Genomic DNA, 20,904 nt, shown 5'->3' on the forward strand with positions numbered 1-20,904 from the left:
GGTGGGCAGGCCCTGGCACAGGGTGCCCAGAGCAGCTGTGGCTGCCCCTGGATCCCTGGCAGTGTCCCAGGCCAGGCTGGACATTGGGGCTTGGAGCAGCCTGGGACAGTGGGAGGTGTCCCTGCCCATGGCAGGGGTGGTACTGGATGGGCTTTAAGGTCCCTTCCAGCAACACCCTAAGCACAATTCCCAGCTCCCTGGGGTTGTGCCAGGCCCACATGTTCCTCAGGGAGGGAATGTCCCCTGCCTGAGCACAGATGTCCCATTGCTGCAGCCAGACCTGAATGTGCAGAGCCAAGGCTGGGGACAGTTTGTGTTCCTGCGGGAGAAGGGCTGAGTCACAGCCATGAGAGCTGGGATCTGTTCTCATCCTCACACCAACAGGGCTGAGGGACCAGGCTCGACGGATCCCTTCCAGCTCAGGATATCCCATGATTCTGCAAATGCTCTGCCAGGTGCTCTCTCCCAGCACAGAGCACATGGATCTCACCAGCTTTCACTGGGGGTGAAGGCCACTGCAGCCCCTCTGCTGGGCTCACAGCTTGGAGCAATCCCTGCTCCCACATTCCAAGAGGAAGGATGGAGATGGGCAGTGCCAGCCCTTGGGAATGCCCAGCAGGGTCAGGCACCCCGAGGTGAGTCCCAGCTCTCTCCTTTCCAACCATCCTCATCCCGGGCTCCAGCCTCACTCCCGGGGTGCAGAGCACAGGCCCCAGAAACAAGGAGGCTGGAACAGGCTGTGGTGGAGGAGCTGCACTTCAGGAACAGCAGGAGAAGGACAAGAACTGGATCAAAACCATTCCTTGGCTGTGCCAGACCCCTGCACTCACCTTGACGGCTCCTCCGGCCGGCGAGTGTCCCACGTTGTCCAGAGATCCCACTTTGGCCTGGGCCTTCTCCTTGAAGTTCAGCTTCTGGTTCTCGATTTTGACATCTCCTCCCCCTGCAGGGACAGGGAGCAGGGCTGAGTTTGGGGAGTCCCATCCAGGTGTTCCCTTCCCAGCCCCGCCCCAGAACCACTGGGGACCCTTTGGAGCAGGGAGAGGACAAGTTCCACATTCATTGGCTCAGCCTCTCCCCAGGAAAAGTTTGGTTTCAAACTGGAAGACCAAAGTTGGTGATTTCCAGCTGTGCCAGCAAACAGGGCCCTGGGGAATGCTGCACATGCAGACAGGCTGGAGAGATCCTCCCTGGATCTGCTCCTGAGGCTGCCTCCTTCCCCAGAGCTGCGAAATCCCACCCCTCAATGGTGCCATTCCAAGGCTGACTCCTACTGCTCCTGTCCCTGTCCTGCCCAGGCCTCTCCAGCTCAGCCATCTGTGCACTCATTGGTGCCAGGACACCTCCTGCTCCTCTGTGTCACTGCCTTCCTGCCCTCCTTATCCCTTCCCGCTGCTGCTCCAGCCCTGGGATCCCCAGGCACCCCTGCCTGCCTGGCCAGCTCCTCCCTGGCACACACCCAACCTGTGGCTCCACAGGCAGGAAAAGCCTGGGGGGAACTGAAGGAACACTGCAGGTTCAGGAGAACGTGGAGGTCAGAAAGAAACCTGCAGAATTTTAGCAAGATTTTCCAGAACGGAATAGATTCGAGTTCCCATTAATCACAGAATACAGAATCCTGGAATGGGTTGGGTTGGGTTGGGTTGGAAGGGGCCTTAAAGTCCATCCAGTGCCACCCTGCCATGGGCAGGGACACCTCCCACTGTCCCAGGCTGCTCCCAGCCCCAATGTCCAGCCTGGCCTTGGGCACTGCCAGGGATCCAGGGGCAGCCACAGCTGCTCTGGCAATTCCAGCCCAGCCCCTCCCCACCCTCCCAGCCAGCAATTCCCAATTCCCAATCTCCCATCCAGCCCTGCCCTCTGTCAGTGGGAAGCCATTCCCTGGCTCCTGTCCCTCCAGGCCCTTGGAAATAGTCTCTCCCCATCTTTCTTGGCTCCTTGCAGGTCCTGGAAGACCACAATGAGGTCACCCCAAAACCTTCTCTTCTCCAGGGTGAACAATGCCAACTCTCCCAGCCCTTCCTCCCAGGGGAAATGCTCCATCCCTCTGACCACAGTGGTGCTTCCTTTATTGATAAATCAGACTGTGCACACACCCACAGGTTGGAATCATGGATCTTAAGGATCATTCCCACCCCCCTGCGTGGCCAGGGCCACCTTGCACCGGCTGCAGTCCAGGTTCCAGCAGCCTCTCCAAAGCCCAGCTGAAGTCCTGCTCAGCACAGCTTTGCTTCCCAGCGACATCATTAAACCCTCAGCCCCCTCTGGAAGCCCGGCGTGGCCAACGGCAGAAACCAACGGATTTGGTCCAACAAAACCAGTTAAACCCAGTGGGAGCCGCTGGCAGGGTGGCTGTGCTTTCATCAGGCCGGGACAAGGGCACTGATTGTCACTCCCAGCTCGTTACTGCCGAGCGCTGAGCACGCAGAGGTCGCGGCCGTGGCAGCGCGTTCCCAACGCCGGAGCGCGCTCGGAGCCGCTGGAGCGAGGGCTCCTGCAGCAGGGTGAGCTGCCCGGACCTGGCAGGCTGGGGAGGGCGCAGGGGACTCCCAGAGGGGACAAAGACCAGCCTGTGGTGCTTGTTCCCAGCCCGTGGTGCTTGTTCCCAGCCCTGGGCAGTGAACTCTGTCCCTCGTGCGCGGGCTGTGCCGGCGGCAGCGTTCCCGGGCGGAGAAGTGTCCCCAGACACCACGGGGCCAGCCAAGGGCACTGAACTGACCATCCCTCAGGCCAAGCCAGGGGCCTCCAGCCCCAGGACCTTGGGCTGGGCACAGCTTGGGGAGAAACCTGAGATTCCCAGGAATTCACGCAGAGCAACCGCTGTGTTCTCAGGGGGAGCAGATAATTCCCGCACACTCATCCCAGAAAATTCATCAAAGGGCCAAAGGGTTTTCTGTGAGGCAGGAGCTGCCATGGACTCAAGGCTGAAAGGACCCTTGCATGTGCTCTGAAGAACTGAAGGGAATTTCCTTTATCCTTCCATGTTCCATGAACATCCTTGGATGTTCCGAGTGCCTCACCGCCCTCTGTGAGCATGGATGAAGCTTCCTGCTATGGTCACAGAAGCATCCACGTTTCATTCTCAAATGACCAGGAAAAGCAGAAATGAGTCGAAGCTGTAGATTATCTTCACAGGCAAGAGGACATCCCACATCTAATCCCCCTCTCTGCTCATGAAACCCCCAGGAATTGTGGAAGAAGCATTTTTAGGGATTTCCAGAAGCACTGAGGACACCCCCTGAAAGCAACAAACCCCTTAAACTATTTCAGTCACAATCCAGGACTGTCTTAAAGGGACAAAACATACAGAGAAATGAGAAAATGGTGAAATTCCTACCTGGCTTATGCTTGATGTTTGCTTTAGATCCACACTTGGAGGACACTTTGGAAAGGTCGACTTTCTTGTTCTGGATCTGCACCTGGAGAGACAAAAAGCAGCAGCTGAGCACAGAGAAACCTCTCCAGACTCTGGAGGCCAAAGCACCACGTTGTGCTTCGTGAGTGCCCCTGCTCTCCCACGTTATTCCTGCTGCTGATTCCCAGGAATCCTTCCTGAGCATTCCTGGCCACTGCCAACGCCGCCAGCAGTGCCAGGGTCACTCAGAGCCAGGGGGGGTTAAAGTGAGGGACAGAGCTGAGACCAGAGAGCAGCACAGAGGGACAGAACTGGGAATGGGGTTGAGCTCAGGGCACAGCCATGGGGTACAGAAGCACTGGGCACAGGGACAATAAAAGCCAACCCCGCTGCCACGCTCCCCACACGGCTCCTGCCCAGCCTGGGGACACGGCCATGCTTGGGGTCACCTCACAGACCTCCTGCTGCAGGGCCAGGGCCGTGCCACAGCTCCAGCCTCTGCTCTCCACCATCATGTCCAGCCTGGAGAAGGCTCTAGGGAGAGCTCAGAGCCCCTGGCAGGGCCTAAAGGGGCTCCAGGAGAGCTGCAGAGGGACTGGGGACAAGGCCTGGAGGGACAGGAGCCAGGGAATGGCTTCCCAGTGCCAGAGGGCAGCGATGGATGGGAGATTGGGAATTGGGAATTGCTGGCTGGGAGGGTGGGGAGGGACTGGAATGAACTTCCCAGAGCAGCTGTGGCTGCCCCTGGATCCCTGGCAGTGCCCAAGGCCAGGCTGGACACTGGGGCTGGGAGCAGCCTGGGACAGTGGGAGGTGTCCCTGCCCATGGCAGGGGTGGCACTGGATGATCCTTAAGGTCCCTCCACTCAAACCAGTCTGGAATTCTCTGAGGGATCACAGTGCCCAGCTGGAATGCACTGCTCCAGGAATCCATCCCTCTTGAAGACCAATGCCAGAGGTGAGAGCAGCCACCAGCTGGGACCAGCAGGCTCAGAAGTTCTGCTCCAGGTCAGTGCACAGAGAAAATCCACAGATTTCCTTTAGAATGTGACAAGAATTCCTCCACCCACCAGCCACTCGAGGAGTTTACTGAGAGTTCCCAGGATCATTTGCCATAACTCTTCCTTGGGAAGAGTGGATCCTCCTGCTCTGTGTGCACAGGGAGGAGGCCCAGGAGGAGCAGCACAGCACAGCTCAGCCTCCTGCCATGGCCCCACGGCCCCAGCTCAGGGACAGCCTCAAAAGGTCAGTCACAGACCCTGATTTGGTTGTCTCAGGGGCTGAGTCAAGTTACTAAAGCTTTAATCACCAGTCCTTGCTTGCTTGGAGCTGGGATGAGACTGAATTTATTTCACAGAATGCACTTTGAAATCCTGCTGTTTGTCACCAGCTGTGGCTCCTGAGCTGAGATCCCAACTGTCCCACCTGCATGGAAGGGTGTGTTTGTAGGATTTCTAACAGGGGCTGGGTCTGCACCTTGGGATTGCACTGAGAGAGCCAAACACAGACTCCGGTGCCAGAAACAAACTGGAGCTTTGACAGAGGCTCAGGTGGGGAGTGTGAGCCTCAGCTCTTGTTGGCTTTTCTGTCTCTGACCACTTCCCAATCCATCTAAGCAGGCCAAGCCACAGGACAGAGAAACATGGACACTCCAAAGCCCCTTCAGACCTTCACCAACACAGACATCGCCACACTTTGTAAAATCTACCTCTGTACTGCTTTCTTTGAACAGAAAACTTGGTCAAAGGTTGGACTTGATGGTCTTGGAGATCTTCTCCAACCTCAGTGGTTCTGAGAGTGGGAAATACTAAACAAAAATACGACAACAGCTTTTCCCCAGGAAACTGAACTATGTTTGTGCTGAGGTATTTCTGGTGAGTGTAACGTGAGCAGGAACAACTTCTGCTTCTGGGCACGGCTTCTGGGGAATCTGGGCATGGAGAAGAAATTATGTCCTTGTATAGAGGGCAAAATGGGCACCTGAACAGAGACCCAGCCTGGAGCCTCTTGGGGGGTAGCAGGACAATGCCCCTGGATCCCTGGGAGTGTCCCAGGCCAGGCTGGACAGGGCTTGGAGCAACCTGGGATAGTGGAAGATTTCCTGCCCATGGCAGGGGTGGCACTCAATGATCTGTAAGTCCTTCCCAACCCAAACCATTCCATGCCCACCACTTCTACCAGAGCAACCCTAAAGCTCAATCAGAAATTGTTTCTAAACCACAAGTCTTGTCCACAGGATTCCTGAAAGCTTTAACTGAAGGCACAGACCAGAACAGACCTTCCAGACAGACCCACCAGGGAATTGAACACTGGGAATTCTATCAAAAGTGATCATTACAGCCACTTGAACAAGAAAACATCTGGGAAGAGGTCACTAAAGTCACAGTGCCCCAAAGGGAGCGAGAAGATATAAAAATGAATAAAAGAAAATTATTTACTGGGAAGACAGACTGGGCACTCACATCCACATTGCCTGTGCTGGAGGGCTGGGAATGCTTGCCTGGAGCTGCTCTGGGAGCATTTGGAACCTGGAAATGAGCTTTGGGCTCTGAAAATGCAGAATAAAGAGCTGCTCAAGTGGTTGAGCAAGGAGCAAAACTGCAGTGGTGAAAGGAGAGTGTGGGAGAGGAGAAGAGAAGAAAGCAGGGACACAGCTGTCCCTGGCTGGGAATGCCTGGCAGTGAAGAGGGAAGGACAGGATGGCGATCCATGAGCGGAAGGACGCTTCACTGGCGCAGTTCATTAGGCAAGAAAAGATCTCCCACATTTCAATCCCATTTCTGGTAGCCTGACAAAACAGGACAGGCACCAGTGAGGCTCCTGGAAGGCTGAACAAGATGAAGGTGGCAAAATTGAAGTGGTTAATAAAATGCAGCTCCTTGGAGTGCACAGACAGGGAAATGCCACCAGCTGCTCCGGAAACTGTCACCAGTGTGGCCAAAGGCACTTCTGCCACTGACTCTGGAACAGCCTGGCCCAGGCTGGGGGACAGAACCAGGTGGAGCAGCCAGCAGGAACAGAAACAGGGCTCAAAAACACCCTGAGGGCTCAGCACCAGCCTTCCCAGTTCTCCTGTGTGAGCACTTCCATGGGAAACACTCCCATGAACATGGTCTACAGGATGGAAACAGCAAGGGAGAACCGCAAACCCCAAATCCCAAATCCCCAGGCAGCAGGGGTGTGTGTCCAGCGACTGGGGGAGGCAGCCTGGGCTCAGAAGCACAGGTGTGGCCCCAGCATCTGTCTCTGGCCACTGTGGCAACCACCCTGGAGGGAACCAGTTGTTCAGAACACACATTTGGTTGCCACTTGCAAAGATTTGTGGAAAAATCAGTCATGTAGAGGTTCAGCCAGTTGGACATGGATGTCCCAGGAAAAGTGGCCCCCAGCTGGCTCCACAGCCAGGTCCTGAGCAGGGTTTGTGTCACTGGACCAGGCTCCAGCCAGCACCCTGGGCACCTCACCAGATGTGACAGCTGGATGTCACTCCTCAGGAACCCAGGATATGTAAACACCTATGGAAAAAACTTCCTTGGGCTCAAGTCCTTCAGTGTCTCTGAAACCACCCAAACTTTGCCCTCCTGAGCCTCTCCTGTGCCAACAGCCCAGCCCAGGTTGGTCAGGGCAGCACAGATCTGCCCCCGAGGCCCCAGACCATGCTCATGCTCTCCCGAGCTGTAGGATCTGCCCAGTTAAGCTGGGTTGCCTGGCAGACACTTTGAGCATCTAACACCCCAAACCAAGCTGCAGACACCACCAGATCACCTTTCTATTTTAATGAGCTCAGCCCTGCTGCCAGAGACACCAGCAGCCTTTACATTTAGAAACTAATCTCAGCTCAAAGATTAAGTCCCAGAGTCTTTGCCTGCTCCAAAGTCCTTTTTGTGAAACAAGAAGTGAAATGAGTGTGGCTGCAGCTGGCCCTGTGAGCCAGGGGAGAGTAACAGGCACTTCCAGGCCTTAATGCATGTGCTCTGGGAAATCCGAGTTCCACAGGAGGTCAGGGAGGGAGGAGGTGCCGAGGAGCTCCAGGCGAGTTCAGTCCCAGGCTCAGCCACGTCCCCACCCCGAGTTTGGCCACGGCCAGCCCAGAGAGCAGGAACAGCCGGGGGCAGCTGTGCACTGTGAAACGAACACACGCATTCAGCCTGGCAGCCCGAGGGAAATGCAATAATCCTCCAGCCTGAGTTGTCTCCAGGAGCCCTGGGGCTCTGCCTCAGCTTCTGCCTCCAGCAGAGCATTCCTGAGGCTGGCACACCCAACACGGCACGAGAGAAGTTAGTAGACAGACAGCTTGCCCAGACCCATACTTACATTCCCACCTCCAGGGACATGCTTAATATTGTCCTTGGAACCACACTTGGACTGAACATGGCTGTAGTTCGCTTTTTTGGAGACTATCTGGACCTGGAACGTCACAGAATGGAAAACAACACAAGGGAAGAGGACTGGTTAGAGTTGTCATACGGCAGGAGGGGGCTCTGGAGCAACAGGGACTGTGTGGAACTCGACCCAGTGCAGGGGGGAAGCCACCGAGGAAGAGAGTGAGAGAGAGTGAAGGACAGGAGGCTGCACAGACAGTGTTAGTGCCAGGCTGGGAGCACCGCGGGGAGAACGCTCCCATGGACCCTGCGGAGCCTCGGCGTGGGATGGGACTGCCCGTGGCTGGGGGAAACCTTCCTGGAGCAGGGAGAGCCAGCCCAGAGCCATGGGACTGCCCGCGGCTGGGGGAAACCTTCCTGGAGCAGGGAGAGCCAGCCCAGAGCCCTGGCACTGCCCGCGGCTGGGGGAAACCTTCCTGGAGCAGGGAGAGCCAGCCCAGAGCCATCGGGGCTGCCCGCGGCCCTGGGAAACCTTCCTGGAGCAGGGAGAGCCAGCCCAGAGCCCTGGCACTGCCCGCGGCTGGGGGAAACCTTCCTGGAGCAGGGAGAGCCAGCCCAGAGCCATCGGGGCTGCCCGTGGCCCTGGGAAACCTTCCTGGAGCAGGGAGAGCCAGCCCAGAGGGATGGGACTGCCCATGGCCCTGGGAAACCTTCCTGGAGCAGGGAGAGCCAGCCCAGAGCCATGGGACTGCCCATGGCCCTGGGAAACCTTCCTGGAGCAGGGAGAGCCAGCCCAGAGCCCTGGGACTGCCCATGGCCCTGGGAAACCTTCCTGGAGCAGGGAGAGCCAGCCCAGAGCCCTGGGACTGCCCATGGCCCTGGGAAACCTTCCTGGCGCAGGGAGAGCCAGCCCAGAGCCATGGGGGTGCCTCTGGCCCCAGGAAAGCTCCCTGGAGCAGGGAGAGCCAGCCCAGAGCCATTGGGGCTGCCCGTGGCCCCAGGAAAGCTCCCTGGAGCAGGGAGAGCCAGCCCAGAGGGATGGGATGAGACTGTCCATGCCCCAGGAAGTCTCCTGGGAGGTTTCCAGTGACAGCTTCCCCAGAGCAGGGAGAGCCAGCCCTCGGAGCCACCGCTCCCAGCACGCTGTGAGCTGCTCCCTGCCCACATCTGGACTGGCTCCAGCCCTGGATAATGTCCCTCCAAACCCGTGGGCAGTAAAGCTGGGTCTGAGAAACATTTTTCCTGTTGAAGGTGGTGAAACCTTCGGTTGAATGATCTCAGATGAGTCCTGTGTTAATGAAATTGTTTCTCCTTTACACTGACTTGGATTTGAGGGCATGAGAATGTGGTTGGTGGTGGCTTGGCAGTGCTGGGGGTGGGGGTGCTTGGGCTCCATGATCTCAGAGAGCTTCTCCAGCCTCAATGATTCTGTGATTTTTAAATACAACAGGAGTAGCTGAGGTGAGCTTTACTCACAGCAGTAACTGGGTTAGGCACCGGTGCTTACAAAGGTTAGTTACAACACAGGTTTAGTCTGGAGTTTTTTACCACAGCACTAACAGGCCCAAGCTGGATCCTGATTTCTACAAAAGGTGATAAACTTGGAGCACAACAGGGATCACCCAACACTCTCACCTGGGCAGGTTCCCAGAGCTCCTCAGCCAGGTCAGTAGGGCTGGATTCAGGGAACAGCAGCTCTGGGAACATACCTGTGCCATGGAGCGTGGGGTGGTTCACTGACTCGCTTGAGGTACAAATCCTGTTCATTCCTGACCATTCCCACCTGATAACATCAGAATTACACTGTGGCACTCCCCCCTCACCCCATCTACTGTACTTTGGAGTAGCCCATCCAATGGTGATGGGCTCATGCATGGAGTTACAGAGTTTTGGTACAACTGGGTCGGGAGTATTACAGGAAAGATGTGAACTCCTTCATTTCTGCAGTCTTACAAGCAGCAGCTCTGAACTCAACCTCTCTGCCTCGTTACAAACTGGTTCTGTGTCAAGAACTGGGTTTAAGGAAACCTCTGATTCAAAGTGAAGCCTGCATTAACCTGCAAGTGAAACTGGAGGACCCTGCTCTGGAAACCTTTCCAGCAGGTGTGGAGACAGTCGCTCCCTGGAGGAGTTTCCCTGGGAACATCTCAGGGTGCACAGGAGAGGACGGGAAGTGCCTGTGCAAGGAACAGTGCCACTGACAGGAGAGAGCAGGACAGCTGGAGAGGAGGGACAGTGACTCGAAACGGAAACATTTTCCTTCATCTCCCCCAGAGAAAAGTGTGAAAGGAACTCACTTTCCCATTGGGCTGTTTGGGGACCCCCTCTTTTGCTGCGGCTGCTTTAGGAGCCACTTTAGTGCCCGCGCTGGGTTCAGACCTGGGCGCGGCGGCGGCTGAGTCTGGCCTTTTCTCTATTTTCCCCTGGATGGAGACAAAGGGATGATTTCAACCAGCAAAAGCAGAAGTGTGGGCAGGAGCACGGGAACACGGATACGCCTGGTGCAGCAGAGGACCCAGGAGAACTCCTTGCATGCTCTAATTCCCAGGCCAAGGATAATCCCATGCCCAGGAAGGGTGACACTGAGGGTGGGAGGGCACAGCCCCGGGTGGAGCAGGCACCCTGGGGGCACAGAGCAAGGGTTCAGTGCTCCATGTCTCAAAAAGCTCCTGGTGCCCTTCCTCGGGATCCAAGGGACCCCAGGACACTGATCCTGCCAAAAAATCCAACCAAATCCCTGGGGAACCCAACAGCAGCGCAGGACCAGCTCCTGCACACAGAGGACGTGGTGCAGATCTGGGAGGCAGAGACAGCCAGGGCTGATCTGGGGCTCAGAGAGCTCTGCTGGACACACAGCCCGTGCTCCCAGCTCGGATTCCCACCCACACAACACTGCACTCAGGATTTGAGCTCAACACCTGGTTTGGTTTTTATCTAACAAAAGGCAGGTGCACCCAGACAGTCCAGCTGAGCAGAAAATTGAAGGAAAATTTACAGGTTTCATAAAAATTCAGCATCTGCCTGAGAATATCCATTGTTTGGCTAATTTAGATGCAGGGAAGTGCAGCAGAACCTGCATTTTTTGAGGAGGGGCTCAGCATAAATCTTGTACTTCACTAACCTACAGACCAGTGAACAAACCCCCCCCAAGATTACAACATTCTCAGACTCTAAAAACAGCCCAGTGTAAATAAGACTACAAAAAGGACAAATTGCTTAACAAGGCAATTGTTAGGATTTAATAACTGTGAAAATATTTAGAAAAATTCAGGACAGTGCAATTAAATGCCAGCTAAAGTCCCTTAAGCTGACACAATGAGGGCTGTGCTGTGCTGCTGCACAGCCAGGAGACTGCTGACTCTGAGGATAAATCCATGCTGTATCGATGCTGTCTGGGACACACAATACCCAGCCAGGAGTGCCCTTGACTTTAATGTGCCTGAGAGCAGATTAAGGCTCCCAGCATGGAATGTGCTCCCTTGGCAGCACATTAAAGTTCTGGGCCGGGTTATTCAGCACCACAGAGCTGCAGCAAAGAGAAGTGGAAAGATCTGTGTCCCACTGGGGGGGAATCACAGCCTCTGGCTGCTACTAACACACGAGGCCAGCCCAAGGCCGGGGTTATACAACAGCTGATCACGGTTCTGTGGTTCTGCACAGCCACATTGTTTAAAGCCCAGCAGAGGCTGCAGGTGCATCCCAACACCTTTATCCTTTCCATGGCAGATACTGATGGTGGAAATGCCATTTAAGAGCATTAAGAGGCAGTGAGAGCCCCAGGTTTTATCTCTGTTAATGGTTTTTCAGCACTATCCTCTCCTCGTGGCCACCACAGGTGATCCCAAAAGGCTCATTTCACGTCAGCTTTGGGCCTGACAAGTTGGACAGGGAAAGATGCTGAAGAACTTGCTCCTGAAGCCAGATTTCCCTCATCCTAGTGCACTATTCCACCTTCTGTACCATTCAGCAGACTCAGTTCCCCTACTCAAAGGCAAAGGTTTGGAATACAGACAGGTTCCGAGCCTCCCACTCCGAGTCTCTGTGCCAGGCCCTACGGCAGCAGAGCAGCAGCAGAGCTCTGAATTCCTGCAGGTATCCCAGGGAACAGGGGCTGGCTCTGGGGTGGATCCCGCCTCGTGCAGCAAGCAGGACCCCAGCGAGGAGCTCTGCAGAGCGTGCCCGAGGAGAGCAGTGAGGACACAGGCACCCAGCCCAGCAGAGCCGCAGCTGAGCGCGGACGCTCGCGGCCGGAGGAGCTCACCTTCCCTCCCCCGGGCTGGTGCTTGATGTTGTCGGTGGAGCCGATCTTGGAGCGCACGTTCTTCAGGTCGGGGGCGGAGGCGCTGCTGGCCGGGCGGGGCGGTTTGGAGGCGCCGCTGGCTTTGCTGGCAGCCTTGGCCGTGGCTTTCTTGGCGTCCGCCGACACCGTGGAGGCCGTGGCGGCTTTGGGCGCGGCAGCTTTGGGCTTGGGCCGGCTGGAGGCCACCCCGGGCACGCTGGGAGCGCTGGAGGCCGTGGTGGAAGGAGTGGTGGCACTGCTCTTGGTGGCATTGCCCGTAGCGCTCTTGGGGCGGCTGGAATCTGCTGCAGGATCGCAGGGAATGTGGGAGGGAAGGGGGGAGAACAGGGGTCAGAGCCTGCTACACAAATGTCCTCAGTCACACAATCCCAGCGTGGGCTGGGACCTTAGAGAGCACGGGCAGGGACATCTTCTGCCATCCCAGGGTGCTCCAGCCTGGCCTGGGACACCCCCGTTCCCAGAGATGTACAGGGACCCCCTTAACGACCCCAGCCCCAGACAAAGGGGATTTGACTCTGACTGAGGAAACAGCCTCCGGCTGGGCCAGGGGAGGCTCAGGTTGGATATTGGGAACATTCCTTCCCCAGAAGGGCTGTCCGGCCCTGGCACAGCTGCCCAGGGCAGGGGTGGAGTCCCCATTGCTGGAGGGATTTAACAGCCCTGTGGATGTGGGGAACATGGTCAGGGGTGGCCTTGGCAGTGCTGGGGGCTGGGTGGGCTCAATGGTCCTGCAGGGTTTTCCCACAAAGGATTTCCACAGTGAGATGGGAAGTGAGCAGTTACCTGAGGGAGACTTTGCAGAGGTTTTCTTGGCATCTGCCGGCTTCGTGTCCGTCTTGATCGCTGCCAACACAAACACAGCGGTCAGAACGTCAGGGGAGGATCCCTGCAGGAGTCCAGGCCTGGAATCAGCCCATGGATTAACTGCTCTGGGTGAGCACCTGGCTGGGGTGCTCCTGCTGGCAGCAAAAGCCCCTCGTACTTTGCAGCCAAAGCACCAATTCACGTCACAGGATCCTCATTCGGTGACACCACACACCTGGGGATGGGCTGCGTTTCGTTTCTTCTCAAATTCAATCTGACAGCACTCGCTGGGAGTGTTTTAATCCTGCCCCGCCTTCAGTTCTTAAAAAAACCCCAACCGAGCAAAAAAACACCCCAAAACATTTCCTTTCTTTAAAAAGCACCAAAAGCAACCCCATGTTCGTCCTTGCCCAACCTTGCTCTCATTGCCAGACCAGTCCTACCCTGTGCCAATTTTCTTGCACAGGAGTTATTGCACATATTTCGGCCCCTATTTTAATTGTATAAACCCAAAAATCAATCCCTAAACTGAGCTGCCTTTGGGCAAAGCCCAACGATCATGACCTGATTACACTGCACAGAGGACGTGCAAAACCAGGGATGCAGCCACACTTCTCCAAGCAGGAGAAAACCAAACACCAAATTGACCAAGGCAAAAACCACAGACTGAAAAACAGACACAGAACTTTATTTTAAGGAGCTCTTTGCTCATGAAATTGGAGGGATTTTACTCTCAGTGGGGAGCAAGTTTGGGTAAAGTCTGCTTCATTTCAACAGCCAAAGGAAGGCAACATTGAAAAGAAATAATAAATGGAAAAGACCCAAGTTAGAAATTATAAAAACCCTTGTTTTTTAATATTTAATTTCCATTTAGTCTCAGATTTTTAGATAAACTCCAGCAGTTGTCAGGGTCCTTTATGGAATATCAATACCAAAAGGACCAAGGGGAAGAGGCAGATAACAACAGGCCAAGTTAGTCTGGATCATTCCACCCTGACTTTGCTAAAAGCATTCAATTAAACACCCCAGATAAGATTCCAGCTAATGAGGTGAAACTCATTTGGATAATTTAATAAGGCCTAAAGGACAGATACATAATTAATAGCAAACACTTCAAACAAGGGGCTGGCAAGCCAACCTCATTTCATTCCTCGAGACCACAACTTTAATTGGGGAAACTGCATGGACAGAACAGTCTTAGGTTTATGTAAAGGCAAAGGAATCTTATGTTACATTAATATACAGAGAGATGTTATTTCTGTTGGTGTCAGTGGGGAGCCAAATGCTGAACACTTCTGTCTGTGTTAACATGAGATGGTGAAAACCCAGATAAAGCCCCTGGGACGATGGTCTGTACTGACAGACTTTGATCTGTGCCTGATCTGAGGGGCTGAGCGTGGTCTTGTACAAATATTAAAGTAATTTCCACGCGGAGGGGAACAAAAACTAATAAAAAAAAAATTAAAATTTAAAATATTAAAAATCAAAATATCAATCCCTGCATAATCCGTGGCTCTCCTTTAGAGAGAGAGAAATGACTGACATTCAATACCTGAAAAAGTGGAACTATAGAATGTCAAACCCAGCCTTTACACACACACTTCATGTGAGACAATGACTGAAACTTGATGGCAGCTCAAGGCACCAAGTGCCTGACATGAGAAAAGCACCAGCAGCTGTCCTGAAGGAGGATCTTCAGCCCCAGACTTACTCTCTGTCTCAACACTGTGCAATGAGAAACTAAATTCATGGAATCACTGTAGTTGGAAAAGTCCTGCAAGGCCATCCAGTACAACTGTTCCCCACCACTGACCACTCTCCAGGTGCCACATCCACATGGGTGTCACATCCCTCCAGGAACAGGGACTCCTCCCCTGCCCTGGGCAGCCCATTCCAGTGCCTGGCCACCCTTTCCATGAAGGAACGTTCCCAGTGTCTACCCTGAGCCTCCCCTGGCCCAGCCTGAGGCCGTTCCCTCTCCTCCTGTCCCTGTTCTGGGAGCAGAGCCCAGCCCCACTGGCTGCCCCCTCCTCTGAAGGAGCTGGTCAGAGCTGTGACTCCAAGAGCTCCAGGTCTCCCCACCCACGTCTCACCCAAACCAAACCAAACCAAACCAAACCATGAGCATGGAGCTCGTTGTGGTTCCCTTGAGGCCCCAGGGCACCACCTACCCTCTGTCCCACCCCTGCTTCCCCCTCAGCCAGAACAGGACCCCCTTCCTCTTCCCATTCCTGCCTCCTCTGCGCATTTGCAGACCCAGACAGGGCGGCTGTGCCTCCCCATGAAGTCCCTCCAGCTGACCTCATCCTCCCTCACCCACAAGGCTCTGCCTGCACTTGGCAGAGTCCCACCACGTTCCCGGTGCCACAGCCTCTTCCTCTGCACATCCTGCCTCCTGGAACAGCCTCCCTGCAGCTCTGCATCGCTGACTCCGTCTCTTTTCAAATGTCAGCAGCGAACGCTCCTTTGTTTGTGGCTCGGTTTGGGCAGCAGCAATGAACCCAACTCATTAGAACAGATCCCACATTCCAGGGCTCCAGTTTGCCTCCAAGACCACACAAAATGAATTTTACCAGGATGTCCATGGGATCAGATACACAGCTCTTGGAATGTGCAGCACCTTCTCTACACTTGATGAATTAGATTTTCCCCCAGAGCACAAAGTCTGGGATGTCCATCAAGCCTAACACATCCCAACACAGCTGAAACATTACAATTCCTTTGGGAAAGCGGGGCTATGAATCCATGCTTTGGGATTCAAACCAATCCGTGTCGTTTTACACATTTATTGGCAAATTTTGCCACTGAGGCCTAGTCATTTGAAAAGACTTGAGAAGACTCAACTATGATTTTATCTGATGTTAAATCTCTTGAGCTCCATTAAAATGAGTGAGAACAGTGTTAGTTTATCTAAAACACTGCTCAGGTTTCCTGTTGAACTCATGGGAAGTCCCCTCTTTAGCAGCAGTATTAAAGAGTATTAAAGACTGGGACACAGTTTTTGGATGAAGCTGATGTGATTTCAGCTCCAAGTTCTTCCTGCTCTACTAAAAACCCTCCGCTTCTGCTCAACCCTTTTTGGATTTCACACACCAGTTCAGGTGTTCCAAGTCCTCTTCCAAAGATTTGCTTTCCCAAGTTTTATTTAGTGTTTCATCTGTTCCTATGGCAAAATGCAGAGGGAATAGAATCCCTACTCTTAAATCAAGTGTGTCCAGTAACTGAATTAACCCTGGATCACACAGAGCTGATCCAGGTTGGCCCTGAAGGGAATTTGGAAGAGGAAGCCCTGGAGAGAAAAACCTTTGAGCTACTCTCAGAATCCAGACAATGATGGAGTGGCTTTTGAACACTTCATGGGGTGGGGACTCCACCCCTGCCCTGGGCAGCTGTGCCAGGGCTGGACAGCCCTTCTGGGGAAGGAATGTTCCCAATGTCCACCCTGAGCCTCCCCTGGCCCAGCCTGAGGCCGTTCCCTCTCCTCCTGTCCCTGTTCCTGGGAGCAGAGCCTGACCCCCCCTCACTGCCCCTCCTGTCAGGGACTTGTGGGGAGCACCTGGTGCTGCTCAGACAGGACCTTGCTGCTGCTGAAGGACAGATTCCCAAGGGAAAGGAGGGAGCACTCACACGTCGGCCTCTTGGGAGGAGACGCCGCCGTGGTTTTGGCAGCAGCCGCTGCCGTCACCGGCGATGGTGCCGTGGTCCTGGGAGTAGCAGAGGAGCTCCTGGAAGGAGTTTTAGGAGTGGTGGAGGCTGGAGGCTTGGAGAGGGAGGTTCTCTTCTCCGTGGGCTTCGCATCTGCAACCTGGAACGGAGCAGGAAGCGTCAGAACAGCCGGAACGTCACCGGCAAAGCACCGCGCTCCAAGTCAATGGGAAGTGCCAAAAAAGGCTGAAATGAACAGAAATTGCTGAAATTCTTAAACACTTAATTAAGCCTGGCACTGCTGAAAGACTATAATGCAATTAAAACATAGTGAGGACGTGCAGAAGCGAGTGATGGAGTGGAGGGCAGGACACGGAGCACGGACCCTGCGGAGGAGCAGGTCCCACCCAGGGCTGGCTCAGCTTTGATGTGTGGAGGCCTCTCCAGCTGCAAAGGAGGTTTTGATTTCTGGAGAAAATGGAACCATCAGTCCACCAGCAATGCTCCTGGGAGACATTCCCATCCTCCAGGAGCAGGAATGCTCCCTAAGGTGGAATCTGTTTCAACACTGGGGACATGAAATCGGGTATCCATGGCTCATCCCTCACTTGGAAAACTCTTTCCTGCTGTCCCTGGCAAGGCACTTGCTTGTCAACTGCCTGATCTCTGAAGTATGGAAATACTGAGTTAATGCACGGGGACAAATCTGATTTTATCAAAAAGGGATTCAGAATGATCCAAAAACTTGAGTCAAACCAAAGTCACCAGCTCAGAGAAAAGCACAGATTTACACCTGGCCTCTCATTTGCCTTCTCTTATTTTTAGTTAGTCCTAAAAGACACTCAAATGCAGTAATTTGAGCTTAATACAGCAGGAATGGTGCTGTTTAGCCATCAGTGAAATAGATTTTGACAATCCCTTTTAAAGTTGAATTCTTCTACTCTGTAAGATCACAGGTTAACACAGGGAACATTCAAGGGACACCTCCCGTTCTTCACACATGGGGATTCCCTGCTTATCTGGAACATGCAACTCTGCCCATGAATACTCTCTTTAGGGGAATTACGAATCTCCAACATTTTCTAAGTGCTGTCAGTTCTCTCTGTGCAGTTCTGCAGTGACCAGACACCAAAAAATGACCATTGGTGGGAGATATGGAGCGTTCACATGGATTTGTTCTTCTTCAATATTAATATCGAAGGTCTCCAGTCAGGATTCCCATGTTCTTGCCTGGATTTAGGAGCTGTATACAGAAGGAATTGTTCCCTGGGAGGGTGGGCAGGCCCTGGCACAGGGTGCCCAGAGCAGCTGGGGCTGCCCCTGCATCCCTGGCAGTGCCCAAGGCCAGGCTGGACACTGGGGCTGGGAGCAGCCTGGGACAGTGGGAGGTGTCCCTGTCATGGCAGGGGCTGGAATGGGATGGGCTTTGAGGTCCCTCCCAACCCAAGCCAATCTGGGATCCCTGATTCATCAGGACAATCTCAGCAACACACTCAGGTTTATTCTCCTCTGTGGTGACACAATTCAGTGCCAGGGACCCGATGCCATCCCTGGGTTAATGGAAGCTGCTCCCAAGAGCCCTGCAGCTCCCAGCACACTGAATCCCATTCCTGACCTCACCCCAGCACAGGAATGACGTTCTGCCTCGTGGCTGAGAGCTGGGAATCTCCCTGTGAGTGAGCCCTGGGCGCTCCCCCAGAGCCGGGCGGTTCTTACCTTTGGTTTAGCCTCTTTTGGAGTTAAGGTGGAGGGACGGGTGCTGCTGGTGCCAGGGCGTTTGGCAGCGCTGCCAGGAGCAGGACCTGCAGTTGGGCTCGTGGGCTTTTTGTTTGTGCCCGGGGTGGCCGAGCTCGGCCGCTTGGGGCTGGTGGTGGCCGAGGGCTTGGCTTTCGCTGCTGCCGGCTTTGGAGAGGAGGTGGATGCAGCAGGCTTTAGGGGTGGGCCAAAAAGCAAAATCCAGGATAAAACCAAAGAAATACAACAAAAAATAGCGCATTGTAAACCAAAACATTGAGCTGCAACAACAGAAAAGTGATATTTTAAAGGAAACAAATAATAATAATAATAATAATAATAATAATAACAACAACCTTTCTGTTTTCTGAGCGTAACAAAGACCGAAATGCAGCAGCCTCTGGGGCCGGGGGGTTCTGCCATTCAATTCCAAACCAACGGGATTTATTCCAGTAGCGCCGAAAGCAGCAGAAGGAATGGCTGCTAAAGCTGGATTAGTCCTTGGGTGCTCCTGGCATCCAGAGCTACGTGCAATCCACAGGCCGTGGCTTTCCAATTACGGGCACACGGGGATTGTGAGCTCCAAATCCTCATCGGATCAGCTCCCGCGGTCACACGGGCAGGGCCTCGAGGGGAGAGAGCCCCCGGCCCCCCCAGCCCTCCTGGGGACACTCGGGGGGAATCTGCTGCGTGCTGGAAGCTCCTGAAAGCAAAGCTCCCAAGCCAGAGGAGCCAGGCCGGAGCAGGGCTGTGCAGTGCACAGAAATGTGTTGTGAACACAGAGTATCGGTGAGCACGGGCGTTACTACACTCTTACTACACGTTTACTACTGCTACACCACCAACACCAACCGGGGAATTCAGTGAAATAAAGTTTCCACACTTTTCTCAAGGGTGCTTCCAGTCCCCCTGGCCACAGCTCCGGAACTGGATGGGTTTGCTCTGGGGAAAGGGCTCACGAGTAGCAGCTCAGAAAACAGAATTTGGGCTGGCACAGCTGGGGAAGCAGAAAAGCTGGCAAATAAAACCCATGGAAGCAGAGATGGCAGACAGGGAACAGCTCCTACCTTGGTCTTCTTCTCCGGGCTGGGAGGGAGCTCCTTGTTGGGAGGAGCTGTGATGTCGTTCCCAGTCACGGCCTCGGCTGCTTTGGGCTCCTCTGGTTTGGCTGGAGGGAAGGAAGGGAGATTTGTGAGTTTAAGCTTTTTTTTTTTAAATATCTATTTTTTAGTTTACTGTTATTCAACACAGCAGCAGCAGGAGACAGAACTGAGACAGCACAGGTTGGTATTAGTGGGAAATTCCCTAAACCCAGAATACCTGCAGGAAGAAAGATTTTCCCTGTAACAGGACAGGTTCATCCAGATGCTGTTAGATTCCAATTTCTCATTTTATCCCAGTGGGAAAAGCCAGACAGCAGATGAAGGTTTAATTTAAATAGTAAATCTTCCCATCTTTCAAGTTGTTAAAATAAATTGTTGGAATGTTAATGGTGAAGTTCTGACCTCTTCCAGGTTTTACACTTATCCTGGAGTGGGGTTCTCTTCCCAACTATCCCTATTGTTACAACTGTTCCTGCTCAGCCTTTCTTCTGCCCACATCCCCAGCTGGAGCCCAGCATGAGCAGGGAGGATTCCAGCAGCCAGAGGGGGCAACGGGAAAGGTCACACAGGCCACAGGTCCCAGCCCCGGGGCCAACAGCACCAGGACCTGGAGCTGCTGGAGAGAGCCCAGAGGAGGCTCCGGAGCTGCTCCAGCACTGGAGCCCCTCTGCTCTGGAGCCAGGCTGGGAGAGCTGGGAATGTTCCCCTGGAGAAGGGAAGGACACAGGGAGAGCTCCGAGCCCCTTGCAGGGCCTAAAGGGGCTCCAGGAGAGCTGCAGAGGGACTGGGGACAAGGCCCGGAGGGACAGGACACAGGGAATGGCTTCCCAGTGCCAGAGGGCAGGGATGGATGGGAGATTGGGAAGGAATTGTTCCCTGGGAGGGTGGGCAGGCCCTGGCACAGGGTGCCCAGAGCAGCTGGGGCTGCCCCTGGATCCCTGGCAGTGCCCAAGGCCAGGTTGGACACTGGGGCTGGGAGCAGCCTGGGACAGTGGGAGGTGTCCCTGTCATGGCAGGGGTGGGATGGGATGGTCCTTAATGCCTCTTTCCATCCAAACCATTCCAAGATTCCCACGAGGGCAGGAACACGGAGATCCCATTCTGGCAGTGGGATCACACCGACCCTCGCTGGAGCTGTGTCACAGCACAAAGCTCAGATTCAGTTCCAGGAAGTGCCAGTTCTCCCTGTGATTGTTCATTTTGGTCACTGCCACCGAGCTGTGACACTGGGTGGGGACACTGAACACACACAGGCTCCTCTCCAAAGGGCAGGAGAGCAGCACCACCTACTCACATCCTTTGAAACCCAGAGTCCAAAGCAGTGTCGAGCCACAGCAGCACCAGCACTGCCCTCCAACCCAACAAAATGTTCACTTAATAGCAGCTTTCCCACGTTTTCTCCCCAAATCCCTGAAATCCCACAGCACCCTCAGTGCTGCTCAGCACCATGGGACAAGCCAGGAGCAGCTTTTATCCCTATAAATCACTTCCAACCCCTCCTTCCCCACGGAGCAGCTGCACAACCGCAGGGCCCTGGGCTCCCTTCCGCTGCAATTCCTGTGGCATTCGGATTTCAGGCAGGATCTGGTGCCAGCAGCCCAGCACAAATTCCTGCATCTCCCCTGTCCTCTGGGGATTCAGA

General features: G+C 54.4%; 1 protein-coding gene across 13 annotated transcripts in view; it reads right to left on the reverse strand.

Moving 5' to 3' along the window:
- Positions 1–20,904, reverse strand: part of MAP4 (microtubule associated protein 4) — a 156,909-nt gene that overhangs the window by 3,675 nt on the left and 132,330 nt on the right. For 8 of the 13 annotated variants that reach the window (XM_032103298.1, XM_032100029.1, XM_032118150.1 and 5 more), the window contains 9 exons: positions 19,227–19,327; positions 18,142–18,354; positions 16,408–16,585; positions 12,760–12,819; positions 11,938–12,260; positions 9,974–10,099; positions 7,669–7,761; positions 3,338–3,419; positions 831–943 (listed from right to left, as the gene is read on the reverse strand). In XM_032103298.1, the coding sequence (XP_031959189.1) occupies positions 831–943; positions 3,338–3,419; positions 7,669–7,761; positions 9,974–10,099; positions 11,938–12,260; positions 12,760–12,819; positions 16,408–16,585; positions 18,142–18,354; positions 19,227–19,327 (1,289 nt within the window). The remainder of the gene's footprint in view (positions 1–830; positions 944–3,337; positions 3,420–7,668; positions 7,762–9,973; positions 10,100–11,937; positions 12,261–12,759; positions 12,820–16,407; positions 16,586–18,141; positions 18,355–19,226; positions 19,328–20,904) is intronic. The other 5 variants (XM_032126271.1, XM_032104106.1, XM_032100863.1 and 2 more) reach the window with 4 other exon arrangements.

This window comes from Corvus moneduloides, chromosome 1 (genome assembly GCF_009650955.1).
Source record: "Corvus moneduloides isolate bCorMon1 chromosome 1, bCorMon1.pri, whole genome shotgun sequence".
Lineage (NCBI taxonomy): Eukaryota > Metazoa > Chordata > Aves > Passeriformes > Corvidae > Corvus > Corvus moneduloides.